Here is an 18,010-nt window from a genome sequence, read left to right as displayed (position 1 = left end):
TGAAGGTTATCATCGGTCCTTGGCATTCTTCAGGCCGAGGTCTTTTGTGTCCGACCTGGTTCACGTGCTGCAGGTGTTTTACTCTTTGGGTTTCTCCCCGAATGTCGTTTTCGCTCACTCTTGAGTGGATGACATTAACCACCCGTGGTCCTCCTGCCTGTGGTTGTTGTGCTGGGGAAGGCGGAGCTGCAGGTGCTTGAGGCAATCTTGCCCGTTCTTCTCTTGTCCTGGCCTCATCAACAAGGTCCCTCAGATGGCCTTGCCTTACTAGATCTTCTAAGTGTGCTTTTAAGGCTCTACAGCCCTGAGTTGGGTGTCTTTCTTCATTGTGGTAAGCACAACGCCTACCAACGTTTCTTCCCATAAATTCCCCTGGTGCTCTTGCTGGTGTCCTGAAATAGGGCTGGTTTCGTATTTGATCCAGGACTTTATGGATAGGGATTCGAAACACCATCGTCACTGCCTGTTTACCCTTCAATTCCGTTTCTTGTTTGGTTGGCCCGTTGTTACCCCGGCCTCGCTTCGGCAAGCCGTTTCCTTTCTCCTGTTTTATCTCTTTGTTTCCCGATGTATCTTTCTTGGCTCTGGCATACTTCTTGATTCTTGCCATGAGTTCTTCTATGCTTTTTGGCAGTGTTTTTGCCAAAGACTTCCGTAGTGGGCAGTCATCTTTCAGGCCGTTCTTGAAAGACACGACTGCCACTTCTTGGTTGCATTCGGGTATTCGATTGAACACCTCGTAGTATCTCTTCGCGTAGGCCCTAAGGCCTTCTTCCTTGGTGATTCTTAAAGCCATCAGGGCGTCGACCCTCAAGGGTTGTAGTTTGTTCGTCACAAACCTGGCCACAAACATCTCGGCTAGGCCTTCACACGTCTTTACGCTTCCCTTCGGTAGTTTATGGAACAAATCGGATGCAATCTCCCCGAAGGATGAGGGGAATACTTTGCAAAGCAACGGCTCGTTCCCACTATATAATGCCATTGAATTCAGGTATAGTCCAACATGAAAGTTGGGATCTGACTTACCATCATAAATTTGGAACCTCGGCATACTGAATCTCTTTGGTGCTTCAAATTTGTCCAGTTCCACCGAGAATGGTGTTCTCGGTTTAACTGGGGAAGTCACCTCGGCTTCAACATTCTGCTGCCTCCTTTTAAGGTAATCCCTCAAGTCTTCTTTACTCCTACCTGCAGCTCGGCTATCTCTGGACTTCAATCTTTTTGGCACACTACTTTCGGCCTCGTGGTGGGCCCGTTTCGATCTTTCTCCATGGGTTGTGTCAAAACAGAGTGCTTGCCCTTGAACATGCCGATGTTCTTTGGGCCCTGGATCCTTCATGTGATGTGTCCTTCGGGACTCTTCTTGCCTTGGCTCCTCTCGTCCGACTTCCCTGGAAGGTTGGTGAGAGTGCCTTCCACTCCTGGTGTGCTAAGGGGCTTCGGGGATTGCTTTCCTTCCTTCCTTCTGGGCATTGGTTGCTGGCATCGGTGTGTCCTGCAGTGGGTATGGTGGCTGCATGACATTATTTTGCATCATGAAGTTGATGACCGACTGTAGGTCTGCCAACTTGTTTGCCAAGTCTTTTACTTCCTCATCCCTCCGTAGGCACCTATCTCTCCACACCCGAAGGTTATCTTCGTTATAGTACTTGCCTTGGTCTGTCTTCTTTGAAGTGTTGCCCTCCTGGCCAACGTCTTTCTCTCCGTGGCCCTGGCCATGAGTTTCTGTGTTGTGGTTGTCTCCTTCAAAGTCAAGATCAATTGGTCTGCCACTCCCAGCAGGAGTGTCGCCCCCAATGTTTTCCCTCTGTCCGTCACTAGCCATCTATTCTTCTAAGTTCACACAGACGGCGCCAAATTGTGTGGGTAATTTTCTGACCACACTGCCCGCCTAGTAATCAGCTGGAGAGCACCGGCAGAATAGATGGCTTCAGTAAACCTGTAACAGAAAGAAAAGGCTCCGGCGGTGGCTCTTCCACCCGGGGGCACTCCGACGATCAAGTCAGTATATCTCTCAAAGATAATCAAGTGCTAAACTCACAAGCTTGAGTATAAAACTGCATACCTTAGACCCACGGGGGTGCCTCTCTTTTATAGTTTACTCAATCCAAGTCCCACTAGAAGCCTGACTTCTATGGACTCCAATTCAATACTGACTTTGGACTCTTCATGAGATAAAGATAAACTCCTTAAGAGTTTTACCCTTATCTTGGCTAAGTCTTCTCTTTTCTCTAGGACTCTTGCCCCTTATCCATTTATCCGTTTATCTTGGATTCCGATATCTTCGGAGATCACCTCGGCCTTGCCGAAGATAACCTCGGCATAACTACCACGACACGTGGCACCTCGGCTGACACGTCGGTGTCACCATGCCACGTGTTGGTATTCGGAAAATACATCCCCACAAATACCTAAGTAGAATCTACAATGAGAAACATGCATGCTGATTTCTTTTGTCACTAACAATTTTAAGTTTTTAAAATCTTGTATTAGTCCACTAATTTTTTGATTCAAAGTTGCAAAAGTGTTATTATATGGGCTTTATTATATTTAAAAACTTTTTTCAATCTATTAGTCAAATAATTCTTTTCGTGTGAGTGAAACATTGGTCATATCACAATCATCTTTTTCTTTGGTAAAAGCCTTATATTCTATTTCTCTTTAGTAAAATGCATAAAAATGGCCATTTTTGTACATGAACAATATTTCAATTATACAGTTCTCAAAATGGTGAGTCACTCTGATGCATACAAAACAGCATCAGAGAAGAAACCAAATTCCCTCGAAATCCTCTGCAACTTCTGGAGAGAAAATGAAGGCACGACACCGATAGTAGACCAACGTGGCAACTGTCAACATAAATTTCAGAACATAAACCTTACACTTTGGATCATTTACCATGTGTATTATCAAGAAATCAAGACAAAATGACATACCTGAATCCATTGATGAATGGTTAAACGGAAGCGTGATTATCAATGAACTCTTTGTTATTGATTATGTTATTGCCTTCTAATCCTTTCCCCTTTGGTGCCTTATGTTTCTCCTTGAGAGGATTTAGGAAAAAAAAATGGCAGTGTTCTTATTTTTCACCTGGGAAGGAATAGGGACCATAAACTTTTAAAGGTTGTAATTGGTTTTCAAAACTGAAAGGTTGTGGAAGTTCAAAAGGAATGAAAACCAACTTTAACCATTATTGGTTTTAATTTCTATTTATTGGTTTTCAAAACTGAAAGGTTGTGAAAGTTCAAAAGGAATGAAAACTAACTTTAACCAATATGTTTTAATTTCTATTTCTGCCCCTCATAGAAATAGAAATTATACAACTAGTATCTACACATTAGGTCCATAACACATGTACCCTTAAGTCTATTAACTAAATTGAATCACTTAAATTGTAGGCTTCTTATAAATGATAACACCAGATTTAATTATGTGGTCCCATTGAGACATTATCTAACAATCTCCCACTGGACCACATATGTATCCTGAAAAATGTGCTTAACTTTAGTGAGCTTAGAAATTTGTTATCATAACTTGAGGGTATCCAAACAATCTTGTCCATTAACTATATTAATATAGGATCAAAGCGGTCTTCGTTACATCAATCGTAACTCGACCCACCAATGGTCACGTATACTAATACAGCTAAATGACATAGATCAATCATGGATGCGTAGCATGGAAATTACATGTGATGTGATCCATACATGCCTGTTTCCAACTGGTCCTACTTAACTTTATTGAGATCAATACTTCACAATACGTAACAGAGCGTAATAAACTGAATATTTCATTTCTGCAGAAATTAATCTAATTACATAGATAAAACTCAAGGCTGACATAAAGCAGTAATATAAATACAAACTCCCACTAAACCAGAATGTTCTCAAATAGAACAACACCCATCTGAGCAGTGTGCTCATGAAAGACCTTGGGTGGTAGTCCCTTCATAAGTGGATCCGCTATCATGGAGTTTGTCCCAATGTGCTCTATGGAAGTTTGTCCACTCTGCACTCTTTCTTTTACAACTAGGAACTTGATATCAATATGCTTTGATTTTGTCGAGCTCCTGTTGTTATTGGAATATAAAACTGCAGACTTATTGTCACAATATAACTTAAGTGGTCTTGCAGTGCCTTCCAAAATACGCAACCCAGTGACAAAATTCCGCAGCCATATCCCTTGGTTTGATGCCTCATAACATGCTACAAATTCTGCGGCCATGGTGGATGAAGCTATGAGCGTCTGCTTTGCAGACCTCCAAGAAATTGCTCCGCCAGCTAACAGATAAATATAGCCTGATGTGGATTTCCTACTGTCTTGGCATCCAGCAAAATCGGAGTCGGAATATCCAATGACCTCTAACTTATCTGATCTCCTATATGTGAGCATATATTCCTTTGTTCTCTGTAAATATCGCATAACACGCTTGACTGCTTTCCAATGATCTATGCCAGGATTACTTAAATATCTACCTAACATGCCAACTATAAACGCAATATCCGGACGCGTACATACTTGAGCATACATTAGACTCCCTACAGCCGAGGCATAAGGAATCTTCTGCATTTCTTGAATTTCAAGACTGTTCTTCGGGCATTGGCTGAGACTAAACTTGTCTCCCTTAGCAACCGGGGTTTCACCTGATTTACAATTTTACATGTCAAATCTATTGAGTACTTTTTCGATATAGCTCCTTTGTGATAATCCCAGAATACCCCGAGAACGATCTCGGAGTATTTCGATTCCTAATACAAAGGAAGCATCACCAAAATCTTTTATTTCAAAATTCTTAGATAGAAATCTCTTGGTGTCATACAATAAGTTTATATCGTTTGTGGCAAGCAATATGTCGTCAACATATAAAACCAAAAATATGTGTTTACTCCCACTGAACTTGTGATACACACATTCATCAACAACATTAGTTTCAAAACCATACGAAGCGAGAATTTGATGAAATTTGAAGTACCACTGACGAGAAGCTTGTTTGAGTCCATAGATGGATTTAGTCAATTTGCAAACCATATTCTTTGGGTCTCCTGACACAAAGTTTTCTGGCTGCACCATATAAATTGTTTCTTTAATGTCACCATTAAGAAAAACTGTTTTGACATCCATCTGATGCAACTCAAGATCAAAATATGCAACAAGCGCCATAATTGTCCTAAAAGAATCTTTCGAAGAAACTGGAAAGAAAGTTTCTTTAAAGTCAATTCCTTCTTTTTGAGTAAAGCCTTTGGCTACAAGACGTGCTTTATACCTCTCCACATTACCATTTGAATCCCTTTTGGTTTTAAATATCCATTTACAACCTACGGGCTTCGCACCAACTGGTAATGAGACAAGTTCCCAAACTTTATTATCTTGCATAGACTTATATTCTTCATTTGTGGCTTCTATCCACTTATGAGAGTTGGAACTTTCCATGGCTTGACGAAAGTTGATTGGATCATCTTTCGACATTCCATTTTCTACCTCATGTTCCTGGAGATATACAATATAATCATCTGAAAATGCAAATCTCCTTTCTCTGGTGGATCGCCTTAATGGCACAGATTCTTGAGGTTGAGGTTGTAGAGTTTGTTCCTCAGGAACAATTACCTCATCTTGAATGGGGGTTTGAACTATATTATCTTGAACAACATTGTCTGGTTGAGGATTCGAAATTACTTCTCGAGCAATGACAGGTATAGGAACCTGTGATTGGTCAAAAGTAGTAGTAGGAAGTGGGATTACTCCTGCTTCCTCCTCAAAGACAATGTCTCTAATTGGATTTCTCCCCCCAAACTCAACATCCTCAAAAAATGTTGCAATTCTCGTCTCAAATATTGACCTATTTGTGGGATCATAAAACTTGTAACCCCGTGATCGTTCGGCATAGCCAATAAAGTAGCTGCTAATGGTTTTAGAGTCCAATTTTCGTTCATGAGGTTTATAAGGCCTCGCCTCAGCAGGACACCCCCACACATGCAAATGTTTTAGACTAGGCTTTCGCCCAACCCAAAGCTCATAAGGTGTTTTTACAACTGCTTTAGTTGGCACCCGATTTAAGATATAAGTTACTGTCTTTAAAGCCTCACCCCAGAGGGACTCTGGTAAAGTAGAATGACTGATCATACTTCTTACCATATCCTTAAGAGTCCGGTTTCGTCTCTCAGATACACCATTCATGCTAGGTGATCCTGGCATGGTATATTGTGGGACGATTCCACATTCCTCCAGGTATTTTGCAAACGGTCCTGGACGTTGTTCACCTGATCCATCATATCTGCCATAGTATTCACCACCACGGTCAGACCTGACACTTTTAATCCGTTTGTTGAGTTGTAACTCAACTTCGGTCTTAAAATTTTTGAATACGTCCAAAGACTGTGATTTCTCATGGATAAGAAATAGATACCCATATCTGGAATAGTCGTCTATGAATGTGATAAAATATTGTTGACCATTCCAAGACGCCATAGGGAATGGGCCACAAATGTCCGTATGAATTAATTCTAAGACATCTGTAGTCCTATGGGCACCATATTTCTTTATTTTGGTCTGTTTTCCCTTAATACACTCAACAAAGACATCAAAATCTGAAAAATCAAGAGAGTCCAAAATTCCATCAGACACAAGGCGCTCAACTCTAGATTTAGAGATGTGACCTAGGCGTTTGTGTCATAATGAGGCTGAATTTTCCTTAGTTAATTTATGCTTTGTACCTCGTGATTCCACGTGCAAGGTTGCATTATAAGATGCAATAGTTTCGAGCAAATATAGATTATCAAACACATTAAGTAAACCAGTACCAACAACATTGGAATTAATAGACATACTAAACTTCATATTTCCAAAAGAACAATAATATCCCAATTTGTCCAATACAGAAACAGAAATTAAATTCCGTCTAAAGAACGGTACAACAAAAGTGTCTAATAAATCCAAATAATAACCAGTTTTCAGTAATAATCTAAAGTGCGCTATTGCCTGCACTTCTATTGACTTGCCATCACCCACAAAGATGTATCTTTCAGCATCAGTTGGCTTTCGGTAGTTCAGGCAACCCTTTCTTTACACGCCAGGTGACGTATTTGGCACAATCCTTCTTTCTGTGTCCGGGCTTGCCACAAAAGAAACAACCATCCTGCACTTTCTGTTTCTTTGGTTCCGGACCCTGAGGAATAGCAACTTCCTTTCCCTTATGCTTTCTTTTGCCCGTATGCTTGGAGGTGCTTGCCAGATGAGCACTTTCAGTCCTTTCTTGCTTCAATCTCTCTTCCTCTTGCACACAAAATGAAATGAGCTCATTGAGAGTCCATTTCTCCTTCTGGCAGTTATAACTGACCTTAAATTGGTTAAATTGTGCAGGAAGAGAGATGAGAACTAAATGCACGAGCAAATCATCAGATAGGTCGAGCTTTAGTGCCTTAAGTTTTAAAGCAAGATGAGACATTTCCATGATGTACTCGCGAACATTACCCTTGCCTTTATACTTTATTGAAATCAAGCTTGCTAAAAGCGTGCTTGTTTCAGCCTTATCGTTTTTAGCAAAACGCTTTTGAATTTTTGAAAGAAATTCACCGGCAACGGTAACATCCTCTGTTATTGCACCCCGAAAAACTTCTGGAATCCCACGCTTCATGATCATAAGACTTAGCCTGTTAGAACGATCCCACTTTTCAAAGTACACAGTTTTCTCAGGAGTACTTTGTGTAGTGAGAGCATTCGGTTTTGGCATCCTTAATGCCAAGTCTATGTCCATGCAGCCGAGAACAATCAATATGTTCTCTTTCCAGTCCTTAAAGTTTGTTCCATTTAACATTGGAACATTGTTCATGTTGGCAGAGATTGAAGTAGTCGACATTAAAACTGAATAGAAAATAAAATAAAAGGAATAAACAATTATGCTCACATTAAGTTACCAAACAGATAATCTCTAAATAAATTAATTTAATGACAACATCTCAAGATACCTAGCACAACATTAATACCAAGCCTTTGGGTAGTGATATTAACTGTAAGTGGTATTCTTGTTGTAATGATCAAACATTGACAATAAGTTATGTCAAATAACAAATCTATCTTTTGATGGATTTATTATTCACATTAGGTTTTCTTGACAATTGGCACATGTTTATCACCACAAAATGTGTGTGTAATTCTGCCAAGTCTTAATCATGTCTTTGGACCGATAAATACCCGCATGAGATACACAGACATGAACTTCAAAACATTCCATATAAAACAATCTAGACAAGAGAGATCACTTTTGTGACATCTTGTTTGAATTGACATATATTGAGAATGTTAGAAAATTAAATTTCTGTAGACGTTGTATGAAATTACATTAAATTTAAAGATTTCTAAATTTGTGACCCCGTATATGTTATATAATCTGCAGCAATTCCAATTATATATATACATATATAAATAGAATTGACGGGTCCAAAAATAAATAGTTTTTTTTTTATGATGTTCAAAATTAAACCGATCAAATCGCAAAATATATCTATATATATATAAATACATGATGTTCATCCATAAGAAAATTCAGAATCTGATTCCAAGAAACTAAATAGAATGAATAAAGCATATCAATTCTGATAAGACACATGATATGCATACTCTGATACCAATTGTCAACATAAATTTCAGAACATAAACCTTACACTTTGGATCATTTACCATGTGTATTATCAAGAAATCAAGACAAAATGACATACCTGAATCCATTGATGAACGGTTAAACGGAAGCGTGATTATCAATGAACTCTTTGTTATTAATTATGTTATTGCCTTCTAATCCTTTCCCCTTTGGTGCCTTATGTTTCTCCTTGAGAGGATTTAGGAAAAAAAATGGCAGTGTTCTTATTTTTCACCTGGGAAGGAATAGGGACTATAACCTTTTAAAGGTTGTAATTGGTTTTCAAAACTGAAAGGTTGTGGAAGTTCAAAAAGAATGAAAACTAACTTTAACCAATATGTTTTAATTTCTATTTCTGCCCCTCATAGAAATAGAAATTATACAACTAGTATCTACACATTAGGTCCATAACACATATACCCTTAAGTCTATTAACTAAATTGAATCACTTAAATTGTAGGCTTCTTATAAATGATAACACCACATTTAATTATGTGGTCCCATTGAGACATTATCTAACGATACCAATTGTCAATATAAATTTCTGAACATAAACCTTACACTTTGGATCATTTACCATGTGTATTATCAAGAAATCAAGACAAAATGACATACCTGAATCCATTGATGAACGATTAAACGGAAGCGTGATTATCAATGAACTCTTTGTTATTGATTATGTTATTGCCTTCTAATCCTTTCCCCTTTGGTGTCTTATGTTTCTCCTTGAGAGGATTTAGAAAAAAAATGACAGTATTCTTATTTTCACCTGGGAAGGAATAGGGACCATAACCTTTTAAAGGTGCAACACGATCCTCCATTTCCTTGCCATCCATGGCAACATTGCTGCCATTAAAATGCTTGACAAGCATGGTTTACTTACCACTGAACAGCTTAAGAAATGTAATGCAAATGGCGAAATTGCTTTGCATGAAGCTGCGCGGTTTGGTCACAAGGATGTGGCAGAAACAATGCTGGTGAAGGAAAGAGATTTGATCAATGCGCGCAATGAGTTGGGCCATTTATGTTGCTGCTGCATTTGGGAATAGGGATGTTTTTGATTTTTTTTTTCAAAAATAAGTGACGATGAGTGGTTGATGGGATCGAGAGCAAGAAATGGTTGCACCGTTCTTCATGCTGCTGTGAAAGGAGAATATTATCGTTGTTAATTTCTGTATCCATTTTTTCATTCTTTAACTTCAGTTCGAAGTCATAAGGTTAGTACACAATCTTTATATATACTTGGGATCGTGATACCCCGAATTATTTTAGGACGTTTAGGCCAAAAATCTAATTTTAAACTTTGTTTAGTGAGAGGTCTAAGCACTGAATTAACTTATTCATAAAGACAAGTTCAAGTTAAATGACTTAAATACTCTCTATATATATATATATATATCTTTGGTTGAGGAGTTGGTTTTGAAGTTTTTTTTTTTTTTTTTTTTTTTTATTAAAATAGTCATAAAAAACAAAATAAAATTTTTAATTTAATAAGATAAAATATCACATCTAATCTATAATCATTACATTATTTCTCTCGCAAAAAATTAAAAAAATTAAAAATTCTTTTTAGACCAAACTTTTTAACTTTAAGTTAAAATAATTAAAAAATTTAAAAAGTCAACCAACTTCTCAAACGACATATATATCTATATATATATTATATAGATTGCAAAAAAATCTAAACCGGTCCTCTATTCACTCTCTTTCCTCTCTCTCTTTCTCTCCGCCTTCGACACCGTCGCCTCCTCCAACGGGGTCGACGAGTGCTGTCGCGACTCCATTGTCGATCTCCACAACCCTGCCCACCTCTACCTCCTATTTCTCTCTCTCTTCCTCTCGCCGCCACAACACCACAGCAGATCACCACCATGTACGGCGCAATCGAGTCGCCACCTCACCGAACTCCCAGTCCCTACAGACTGGATCAACTCGGACAATTTTGAGCTCGCTTCTAGGGTTTTCAGCCTCCTCTCTCCAAATGGTGTCTTGATGTCTTTGATTTCGACTATCGATCATTTTTCCTTGATGAAGTACGTGTTTCTAATTGAGCAATTGCCTGAGTGGGTTAAGTTTTTGCTTCAGAACGAGCGAGACTCCCATCGTCACCACGACAGAGCTACGGATCTAGATTTCTTCATTAGCATCATTGATATATATAGATATAGATATACATTTTTGTTTGATGTCTGGCTATCTCTCTCTCTAGATTTGAGTTTTGTAGTAGTTGTTGTTATTGTTAATGTTGATAATGATGATGAAACTTAGCAATAGAGTAGGCTTTTTTTTTTTTTTTTTCTTCTTTTAATTTCCTTCTACTTTGTTCTTCTTTTTATGGATAAAGTGAGAAAGATCATATATAAAATAAAATAAAAACAAGATCTGATTTGATCTTATTTAATTTCCTTCCACTTTCTTCTTCTTCTTATGGAGAGAGTGAAAAAAATTAGATCTGTTACAATAGATATAAAATGCTATTTTTATACCTATTTGCTAAAATTGCTATTTTAATAGATAAAATTTTTTTTTGAATAGATAGGTAAAAATTCAGGAGATTAGGTGGTAATAGATAGCAAAATTTTAAACAGATAAGTGGAAAAAATTTAAACAAATAAAAAAAAATTTGAACAGATAGATATAAATTTGAATAGATAATCAACAAAAAATCAACAGATAAATTAAAAGGTAACATTAGAAATAAAATATATGCCAAGATTTCTTACCAAACTATTTTAGAAAGTGTAGACCTCTCACCAAAAAAAAAAAAAAAAAAACACCCTAATGCCTTAGATAATTGCTAAAGCGATTTTTTTACCAATTTTTCTCATTATTTTAACATCATCCAACAATTAATATATATATACAATTTAAATTTCAAAAATATTTCGTAATTCAAATTTCTATAACCTGAATGACTCGAATATCCTATTTTAAGACATTCGAATTATTCAAGTCATAAAAATTCAAATTACCAAACATTGTTGTTTAAAATTTGAGTTGTTCCAATTGTTTTGACGTGTCTACCGAAAATTTGGGTTTTGAAATTTCTACCCACGAGTCACACAAAGAAAGGGTGATTTACAGGCTGTCCTATTGATTAGACTTGGGACTAATTTAAACACAAAATGACGTCGTTTTGATTAATTCGAACCATTTGAACCGCGAATATTGTGGCCACCAAATATTTTTCAATTTAAAAAGATGGTTGAAAGTTAAAAATTAATTTTTAACATATTTTAAATCATATCATCCTCTTGTCTTTTTACACGTTTTCTCAAAAAAAAAAAAAAAAAAAATTAAAAATTAAATTTTTAACCATGTTTTCAAATTAGGCCATCATATCTAATTAATTAGTCCTGTTCTAAATTAATAGATCACGTTTCTAGTTTATCCTTACAATCCAACTCGCCAATCCATAATTATGACACACTCACCACTTTTTAATCGATTTTCAAAGCGTGACCATATAGAAACATCAAGACGAAGACGGTCAGGATTTTACAGTTACTTCTCCTCCTTCCCCTTTGATTGATTTTCTGTTTGGTGTTCCTCAATGGGATTAACCCTTAGAAAGCAAACTACATCTTGAACGATCTGTCATCATCTTGTCGGCAATTTGAGAAAATAAGACGATTTTTTTTTTTTTTTTAGGGGTATCAGGATAACAATGCTGGTTGTTTGAGCATTTGTTTGAGTAGTGCTTGGAATGTGTTCGATGAAATGTACAAGTGAAGAATTTGATCAAATGTAGGTCTTTGGTTAAATGACAATATGGTGAGAGTTTTTAAAGTAAAACCCAATGCTTTTGTTTATGCCTCACTAATAAAAAAGGGCTATGTAATGTGAATGATATGAGTTTGGTTGTTAAGCTTAAAGATGAGATGTTGGAACCTATAATTAGTGCACTTTTCAAGGTCAGTTGCAAGGAAGATGTTATTGGATCTTTAGAGGAAATGCTAGAAAAAGGGCATAATCCTGATAGTATAGTTACTTTATTATGCAATGATATGGGTTTTGCCAGGATAAGGATTTTGATACAACATATGCTGTTTAAAGTGAGATAACAGAGAAGAGGTGTAAATCAGATGTTATTAGACTTAGTTATAATGTAATTACCGGAGTATTTTGCCGGGGAGAGAAAATTGATGGAAACAAATGAATAATTTGGAGACAAGCCAAGCCAAAATTGTGCTTCTGATGTGATTAAATTGTTGGACATTATTTGATGGGCTATGTGATAGTATGGAGTTCAGGGAAGTTGCATTTATTTTGGATGAGATGGTTTTCAAAGGTTATGCCATTATTCTGCAAGTATAATAAAATTTGTTGATGAGTTGTGTTGAGGTGGTAATCTGAAGTTACGTACAGTTCTAAGTAGTTCTGTAGAAGGAAATTTAATTGATGTAGTAGAGTGCTGGTTCCCATGGCATACAATACAAGAACAATAAGCTTTTAAATGCCTTTTAGCTTGTAGAAACCTTGCCAATGCCGTAAGTGATGCTCTTCCAATCAGGTAAGGTAATCAATACCAACATGCTTTCGTATAGTTCATTACTTCTTGTGGAGTGACTTTCAGTCTTAATTTTCATGATCAATCCTAGATATGTTTCATCATTCCTATCAATTTTCCACTCTGCTTGTATTTATTTAGGCATTGTAGATGTTTAAAGAAGGGGCTGAAATTCTAGTCTACCATTCCTTTTGAGACTTACAGGGGAGTATAGACCTAACAAGCGATGGTAATAGTAATAAAAAAAAAAAAAAAAAAATGTTCCTTATGCATGTTCAGAATTTGAAACGTGTAGATTAGATTCATTATGTGTGTATCTCACACCATACCAAATTTAAATCTACACTATGGATTTAAATTTTGGACATTTTTCTGAATATTTTATTTGAGTACATAACATTTTTGATGCATATTATTGTTGCTTTACACTTAGGTCACATTACGAGCAACCTGTGTATAAAATCTAATTAAGAGTCTTTTAATTGGGTTTATTGAACATGTAGCATATATGACAAGGCCTGCATAATGTGACTACTATCTTGGTCGTTTTCTGTGGAGTAAAGTCCACCCCATTTTTAGAACAAGCTAACGATTTTTATTTTGATATGAATTTTGTGAACCAGGTTTGGCTGTGAGCATATTGGAATCATTCCCTAAACTTGCTGGCAAACATGACGAAAAGGGTATAACAGCTTTAGATCTGTTGGCCTCAAAACCATTGTCCTTTAGAAGTGGATCTTCATATACGCTTAAAAATCTAGGCTCCATGCCTTTCATTCCCGTCCAGATTTTGGGAGTTTTGGTCTATAGTTGTAAGTCCCATGCAGTATGAACTATGAACAATAGGATCTCTATTGCTTCCCAGTTTCTTTCTTGCAATTTTATAATAAAACTTAGGTTAAATTACTCTTATCACTCTTGAGGTTTGGAGAAAATTTAATAGCTCTATTTGGTTTCGTTTTCAAAATCTATTTTCTGAAAATTTCAAATAAATAAAAAATAAAAAATAGTTAAACTAGTTTGGTGAAAAAATGAAAAACACTCATTTTAATTTTTTTTTTTTTTTTTGGGGGGGGGGGGGGGGGGACAAAAAATATCTTTTGGTATTTGTTTTCATCAAACTAGTTTTTATGTTTTTGAAAAAGAAATTCAGAAAACAGACTTTGAAAACCAAACCTAACAGAGTAAGTCTTACAATTTCAACATAATAATATTATTACTAACCTCCTCTACAATAACAGAAAGGTTAACTGATTATGAAGGATGTAAAATTACACTTTTAGCCTTCTGCAAAAGTTAACCTCCTCTAAAGTTATGATATTTGTTTTTGTTTTTTTTTTTTTGGGTTCAGAAAATTATAATGTTGTTCAAGTTTTACTAACATAGTTACGGACTTGGAAAGAATTAAGCAACGAACAAGTGCATTGTCATAGAAATATGGTCTGCATAAGTTTAATGAAATCATCAACTGAAAATCCAATCAGATCATAATGAAATGATTTCACCCAGAAGTGATCCATACTGTAATGAATTCCACCAATTTCCCACCTTTCGGCTCAATGTCTTTGAAAATATACATGTGTTCTTATTTATTTTATTTGTTGTATATACTTAAATTATTTCTGCTAATCGTGAAACAGAAGTCTAATGGGCTACTTCTAAATACTTATGTTCTGAATCTCAACACTATGATTCTAGAGATGGTTACTTTAGTAACCGGTTCAGAATTTCAAATTGATTACAACAATTATTAAAATTTTGAATTGAAAGAACATCTCTGATGACTTTATTTGTTTTTGTTGTTGAGCAGGTATTCCATCCATGGTTATTGATTCGGAAATTGTTGGTGATGAGGAGGACCCACGTGGTAGTGCACATGATACCTCCAAATCAGAAGGGACTTTGTTATCCAAATTAATGTCAGGTATTATTTTATTTTTATGCAGTAAATTTCATAGAGAAAAAATAATGCAGATGTAATTTTTTTCTGCACATAAGTCCCCTCACCCCAAAAAGAAAAATGAAAAAAACTAATTCTTTTGAATGTGTGTATGGTGGATTTGACCCGTGCAAGTTAAGTATTCAATAATTGTATTGAGTACAAATATCTTTACTTTAAAAAAAAAGGGTAAAAAGTCAACTTTCCCTTTCATCTTATTGATTATTCTACACTGGTATTTTGTTACAGGGTACAAAAGGATCATCAGAGGTTTGTTCCTCTTAACTCTTCAACTATGAGTTGTTTGCAGTTTTTGGAATACAGTTAAATCTGAAATTTTTGGGGGCTTCATAAGTCACTTGTACACACAAAAATTCAAGATTCATGCGATTCACTTTAAAATTAAGGCTGTGGTTCTATTATTACAGGAAAGAGTTACAAACAAAATATAAAGATGGTATAGTATTAGAATTATGGCCACAAGTGCAAAAATATCAAAATATCTTTACTCCAAAATTCAGATAGTCTTCAGTACTCAAGATTTACGCTACTCAACAACATGAACCATTGCCAACTTTGCTTTTTGTTATTTCTTCTTTGTCATCAGTCCCAACTGGAAATTGAAGAAAATTCACGAGAAAATTGATAGCTTGCCTAGATTATCACTGTACTAAATATGAAGTATAGTGTTGTCCTCTTTAATGCTTCTGACTTTTGTTTGTTGTCTTCTTTTTTTTCATGAAGTTTGTCCTTGGATTAAACGAATTGATGATGCAAGGCAAAAGCATGTGTTTGCAAGAGAGCTGGTAAAAAGACTGATAGAAGAAGAAAATGGTTGGAGCAATTACCTACATTGCAAAAATTTTCATGTTTCTGGATTGGGCTGCTTTGGAGAAACTCCGTCACAAAATAAGAAGAATAGAATGAAAGACCCACTTATCCTAGCGACAAAACACGGCATCCATGAGATGGTAGAGGAAATCCTTGAAAAATTCCCTAATGTTGCAACTACATTTGATGAGAATGGAAGAAACATACTGCATATTGCAGCATAGTTGAGAGATAGAATTCTCTATGACTACTTGAAGAAGACTGTTAATCACGCATATAGGATGATGGCCGATGTTCATAAGCATGGGAACACCATCTTGCATCTTACAGCCTATGAGTGCAAGCAGGGTCATTTTCTCACAACTCATTTTGGACCTATAAACCGAATGTCGTGGAATATGTTTTGGTTTGAGGTACATATGAAATCACATGTGTACATGGGAGTAGTTGGTAAAAAAATTAGTAAATCAATTCCCTTATAAAATTGTCTTCTCACTCGATATTTTTGAATTTCTACAGCGTGTACAGAATGACTCTCATCCACATTTGATATATCATTGAAACATTGAGGGCAAGACACCAAAAGAAATATTTGAGGAACAGCGCAAGGACATGATAGACAAAGCTGAGAAAGCAGTCAAAGATATTAATAGCTGCTTGATGAGAGATAGAATTCTCTATGACTACTTGAAGAAGACTGTTAATCACGCATATAGGATGATGGCCGATGTTGATAAGCATGGGAACACCATCTTGCATCTTACAGCCTATGAGTGCAAGCAGGGTCATTTTCTCACAACTCATTTTTGGACCTATAAACCGAATGTCGTGGGATGTGTTTTGGTTCGAGGTACATATGAAATCACATGTGTACATGGGAGTAGTTGGTAAAAAAATTAGTAAATCAATTCCCTTATAAAATTGTCTTCTCACTCGATATTTTTGAATTTCTACAGCGTGTACAGAATGACTCTCATCCACATTTGATATATCATTGAAACATTGAGGGCAAGACACCAAAAGAAATATTTGAGGAACAGCACAAGGACATGATAGACAAAGCTGAGAAAGCAGTCAAAGATATTAATAGCTGCTTGATGCTTGTTTCTACTCTAATTGGCACGGTCAATTATGCAGCACTTTTTACTATCCCTGGTGGTTTCGATCAAGGCAAGGGCCTGCCAATTTTTTTCACAAAAGCAATAAATGGACGAGAGGATCTGCAGTTGTTCATGGCTTATGTAGGAGGAAGTCTGGTTGCTTCTTTATTGGGTTTGGGAACTCAGCTTTCAATACAAGTGTCACGGTTCAATAGCAATGATTTTCACATTTCATTGCCTATGAAATTTCTTTATACAATCACGTCCTTGTTCTATGCTGCAGGCTTCTCAATCACAGCATGCTTCCAAATCTTCATCATCGAGGGTGCCTTCATAAATTCATATTTTGCGGTGATGGTGGTTGCCAGTATATTTATGACCCTTGTTTACATGGACGCATTATACTTGACCTATGATTACTTGTACTACATAATTCATTATTCGCTTGCTTATAGAGGCCCAAAAATGTAAGTCTGCAGCTGGCTTGGTACTTGTTTTCAGATCATGTTTGCATTTGTGTGCAATTTAAGTGTGACTATACATGTGAGACAGATATATGTGTTCGAAAAGGACTGTTGAAGGAGAGTTTCTCAAGTATTGCTAAGACATGCTATGAATACAGTAAATTATCCTGTATTCAAATAATGCACTGCTATAGATCTTGTTGGCATGCTTTAGATGTGGAATGTGTATGGTTCACAAGCTCTAGTTTGTCATAAATGGTAATGGTTTTTATTCATTTTTATTTATATTAATTTTTTAATTGTCGAACCGCCTTTGGCAGGTTGGTTTCATCAGTCACGGACGAACCATGAAACTGTAAATTTGATGGGTCGTTTGAATTTCTTTGGCAGTTTCGAATCAGCAGATTGAGCGGATTTAGGTGGGTTACAACATCTCTAACGGCTGTCTCTGTACCTAGTTTGGTATTTTCTTTTTGAGTCAGTGGTTGTTGTATTGAATTTTGTGTGTTGTGCAACTAATAAGTGTGTGAC

At 36.3% G+C, this 18,010-nt stretch overlaps 2 protein-coding genes across 5 annotated transcripts; both read left to right on the top strand.

Annotated features, from left to right (window-relative positions):
• Positions 1 to 11,984: 11,984 nt before the first annotated feature.
• LOC114259575 (uncharacterized) lies at positions 11,985 to 17,980 on the top strand. Of its 4 annotated transcripts, XM_082883762.1 has the most exons (8): positions 11,985 to 13,148; positions 13,769 to 13,957; positions 14,956 to 15,069; positions 15,334 to 15,354; positions 15,829 to 16,328; positions 16,435 to 16,765; positions 16,872 to 17,482; positions 17,800 to 17,980. In XM_082883762.1, the coding sequence occupies exons 1-5, from the start codon at positions 13,133 to 13,135 to the stop codon at positions 16,137 to 16,139; spliced, it is 651 nt and encodes a 216-aa protein (XP_082739888.1). In that variant the 5' UTR covers positions 11,985 to 13,132; the 3' UTR covers positions 16,140 to 16,328; positions 16,435 to 16,765; positions 16,872 to 17,482; positions 17,800 to 17,980. The 4 variants fall into 4 exon arrangements, with proteins under 4 accessions (XP_082739888.1, XP_082739890.1, XP_082739887.1 ...); XM_082883764.1 differs by lacking the exon at positions 17,800 to 17,980 and having other exon boundaries at positions 13,769 to 13,828; positions 16,872 to 17,790; XM_082883761.1 differs by lacking the exon at positions 17,800 to 17,980 and having other exon boundaries at positions 16,872 to 17,790.
• On the top strand, positions 16,965 to 17,619 carry LOC114259515 (uncharacterized). Its single transcript, XM_082885655.1, has 2 exons — positions 16,965 to 17,482; positions 17,568 to 17,619. The coding sequence occupies exons 1-2, from the start codon at positions 16,965 to 16,967 to the stop codon at positions 17,617 to 17,619; spliced, it is 570 nt and encodes a 189-aa protein (XP_082741781.1).
• Positions 17,981 to 18,010: the final 30 nt, after the last annotated feature.

The sequence above is a fragment of the Camellia sinensis genome, chromosome 8 (genome assembly GCF_055761805.1).
Source record: "Camellia sinensis isolate YWXY chromosome 8, ASM5576180v1, whole genome shotgun sequence".
Lineage (NCBI taxonomy): Eukaryota > Viridiplantae > Streptophyta > Magnoliopsida > Ericales > Theaceae > Camellia > Camellia sinensis.
The sequence above is the reverse complement of the archived record's forward strand: the minus strand, read 5'-3'. Positions and strand labels throughout refer to the sequence as shown.

Coding starts and splice junctions, on each gene's coding strand:
- LOC114259575 (XM_082883762.1), top strand. Junction 13,958..14,955: donor GGGAGTTTTGGTCTATAGTT/GTAAGTCCCATG, acceptor GTTGTTGAGCAG/GTATTCCATCCATGGTTATT. Junction 15,355..15,828: donor GTACAAAAGGATCATCAGAG/GTTTGTTCCTCT, acceptor TTTTTCATGAAG/TTTGTCCTTGGATTAAACGA.
- LOC114259515 (XM_082885655.1), top strand. CDS start 16,965: ATGATAGACAAAGCTGAGAAAGCAGTCAAAGATATTAATAGCTGCTTG. Junction 17,483..17,567: donor GCTTATAGAGGCCCAAAAAT/GTAAGTCTGCAG, acceptor CATGTGAGACAG/ATATATGTGTTCGAAAAGGA.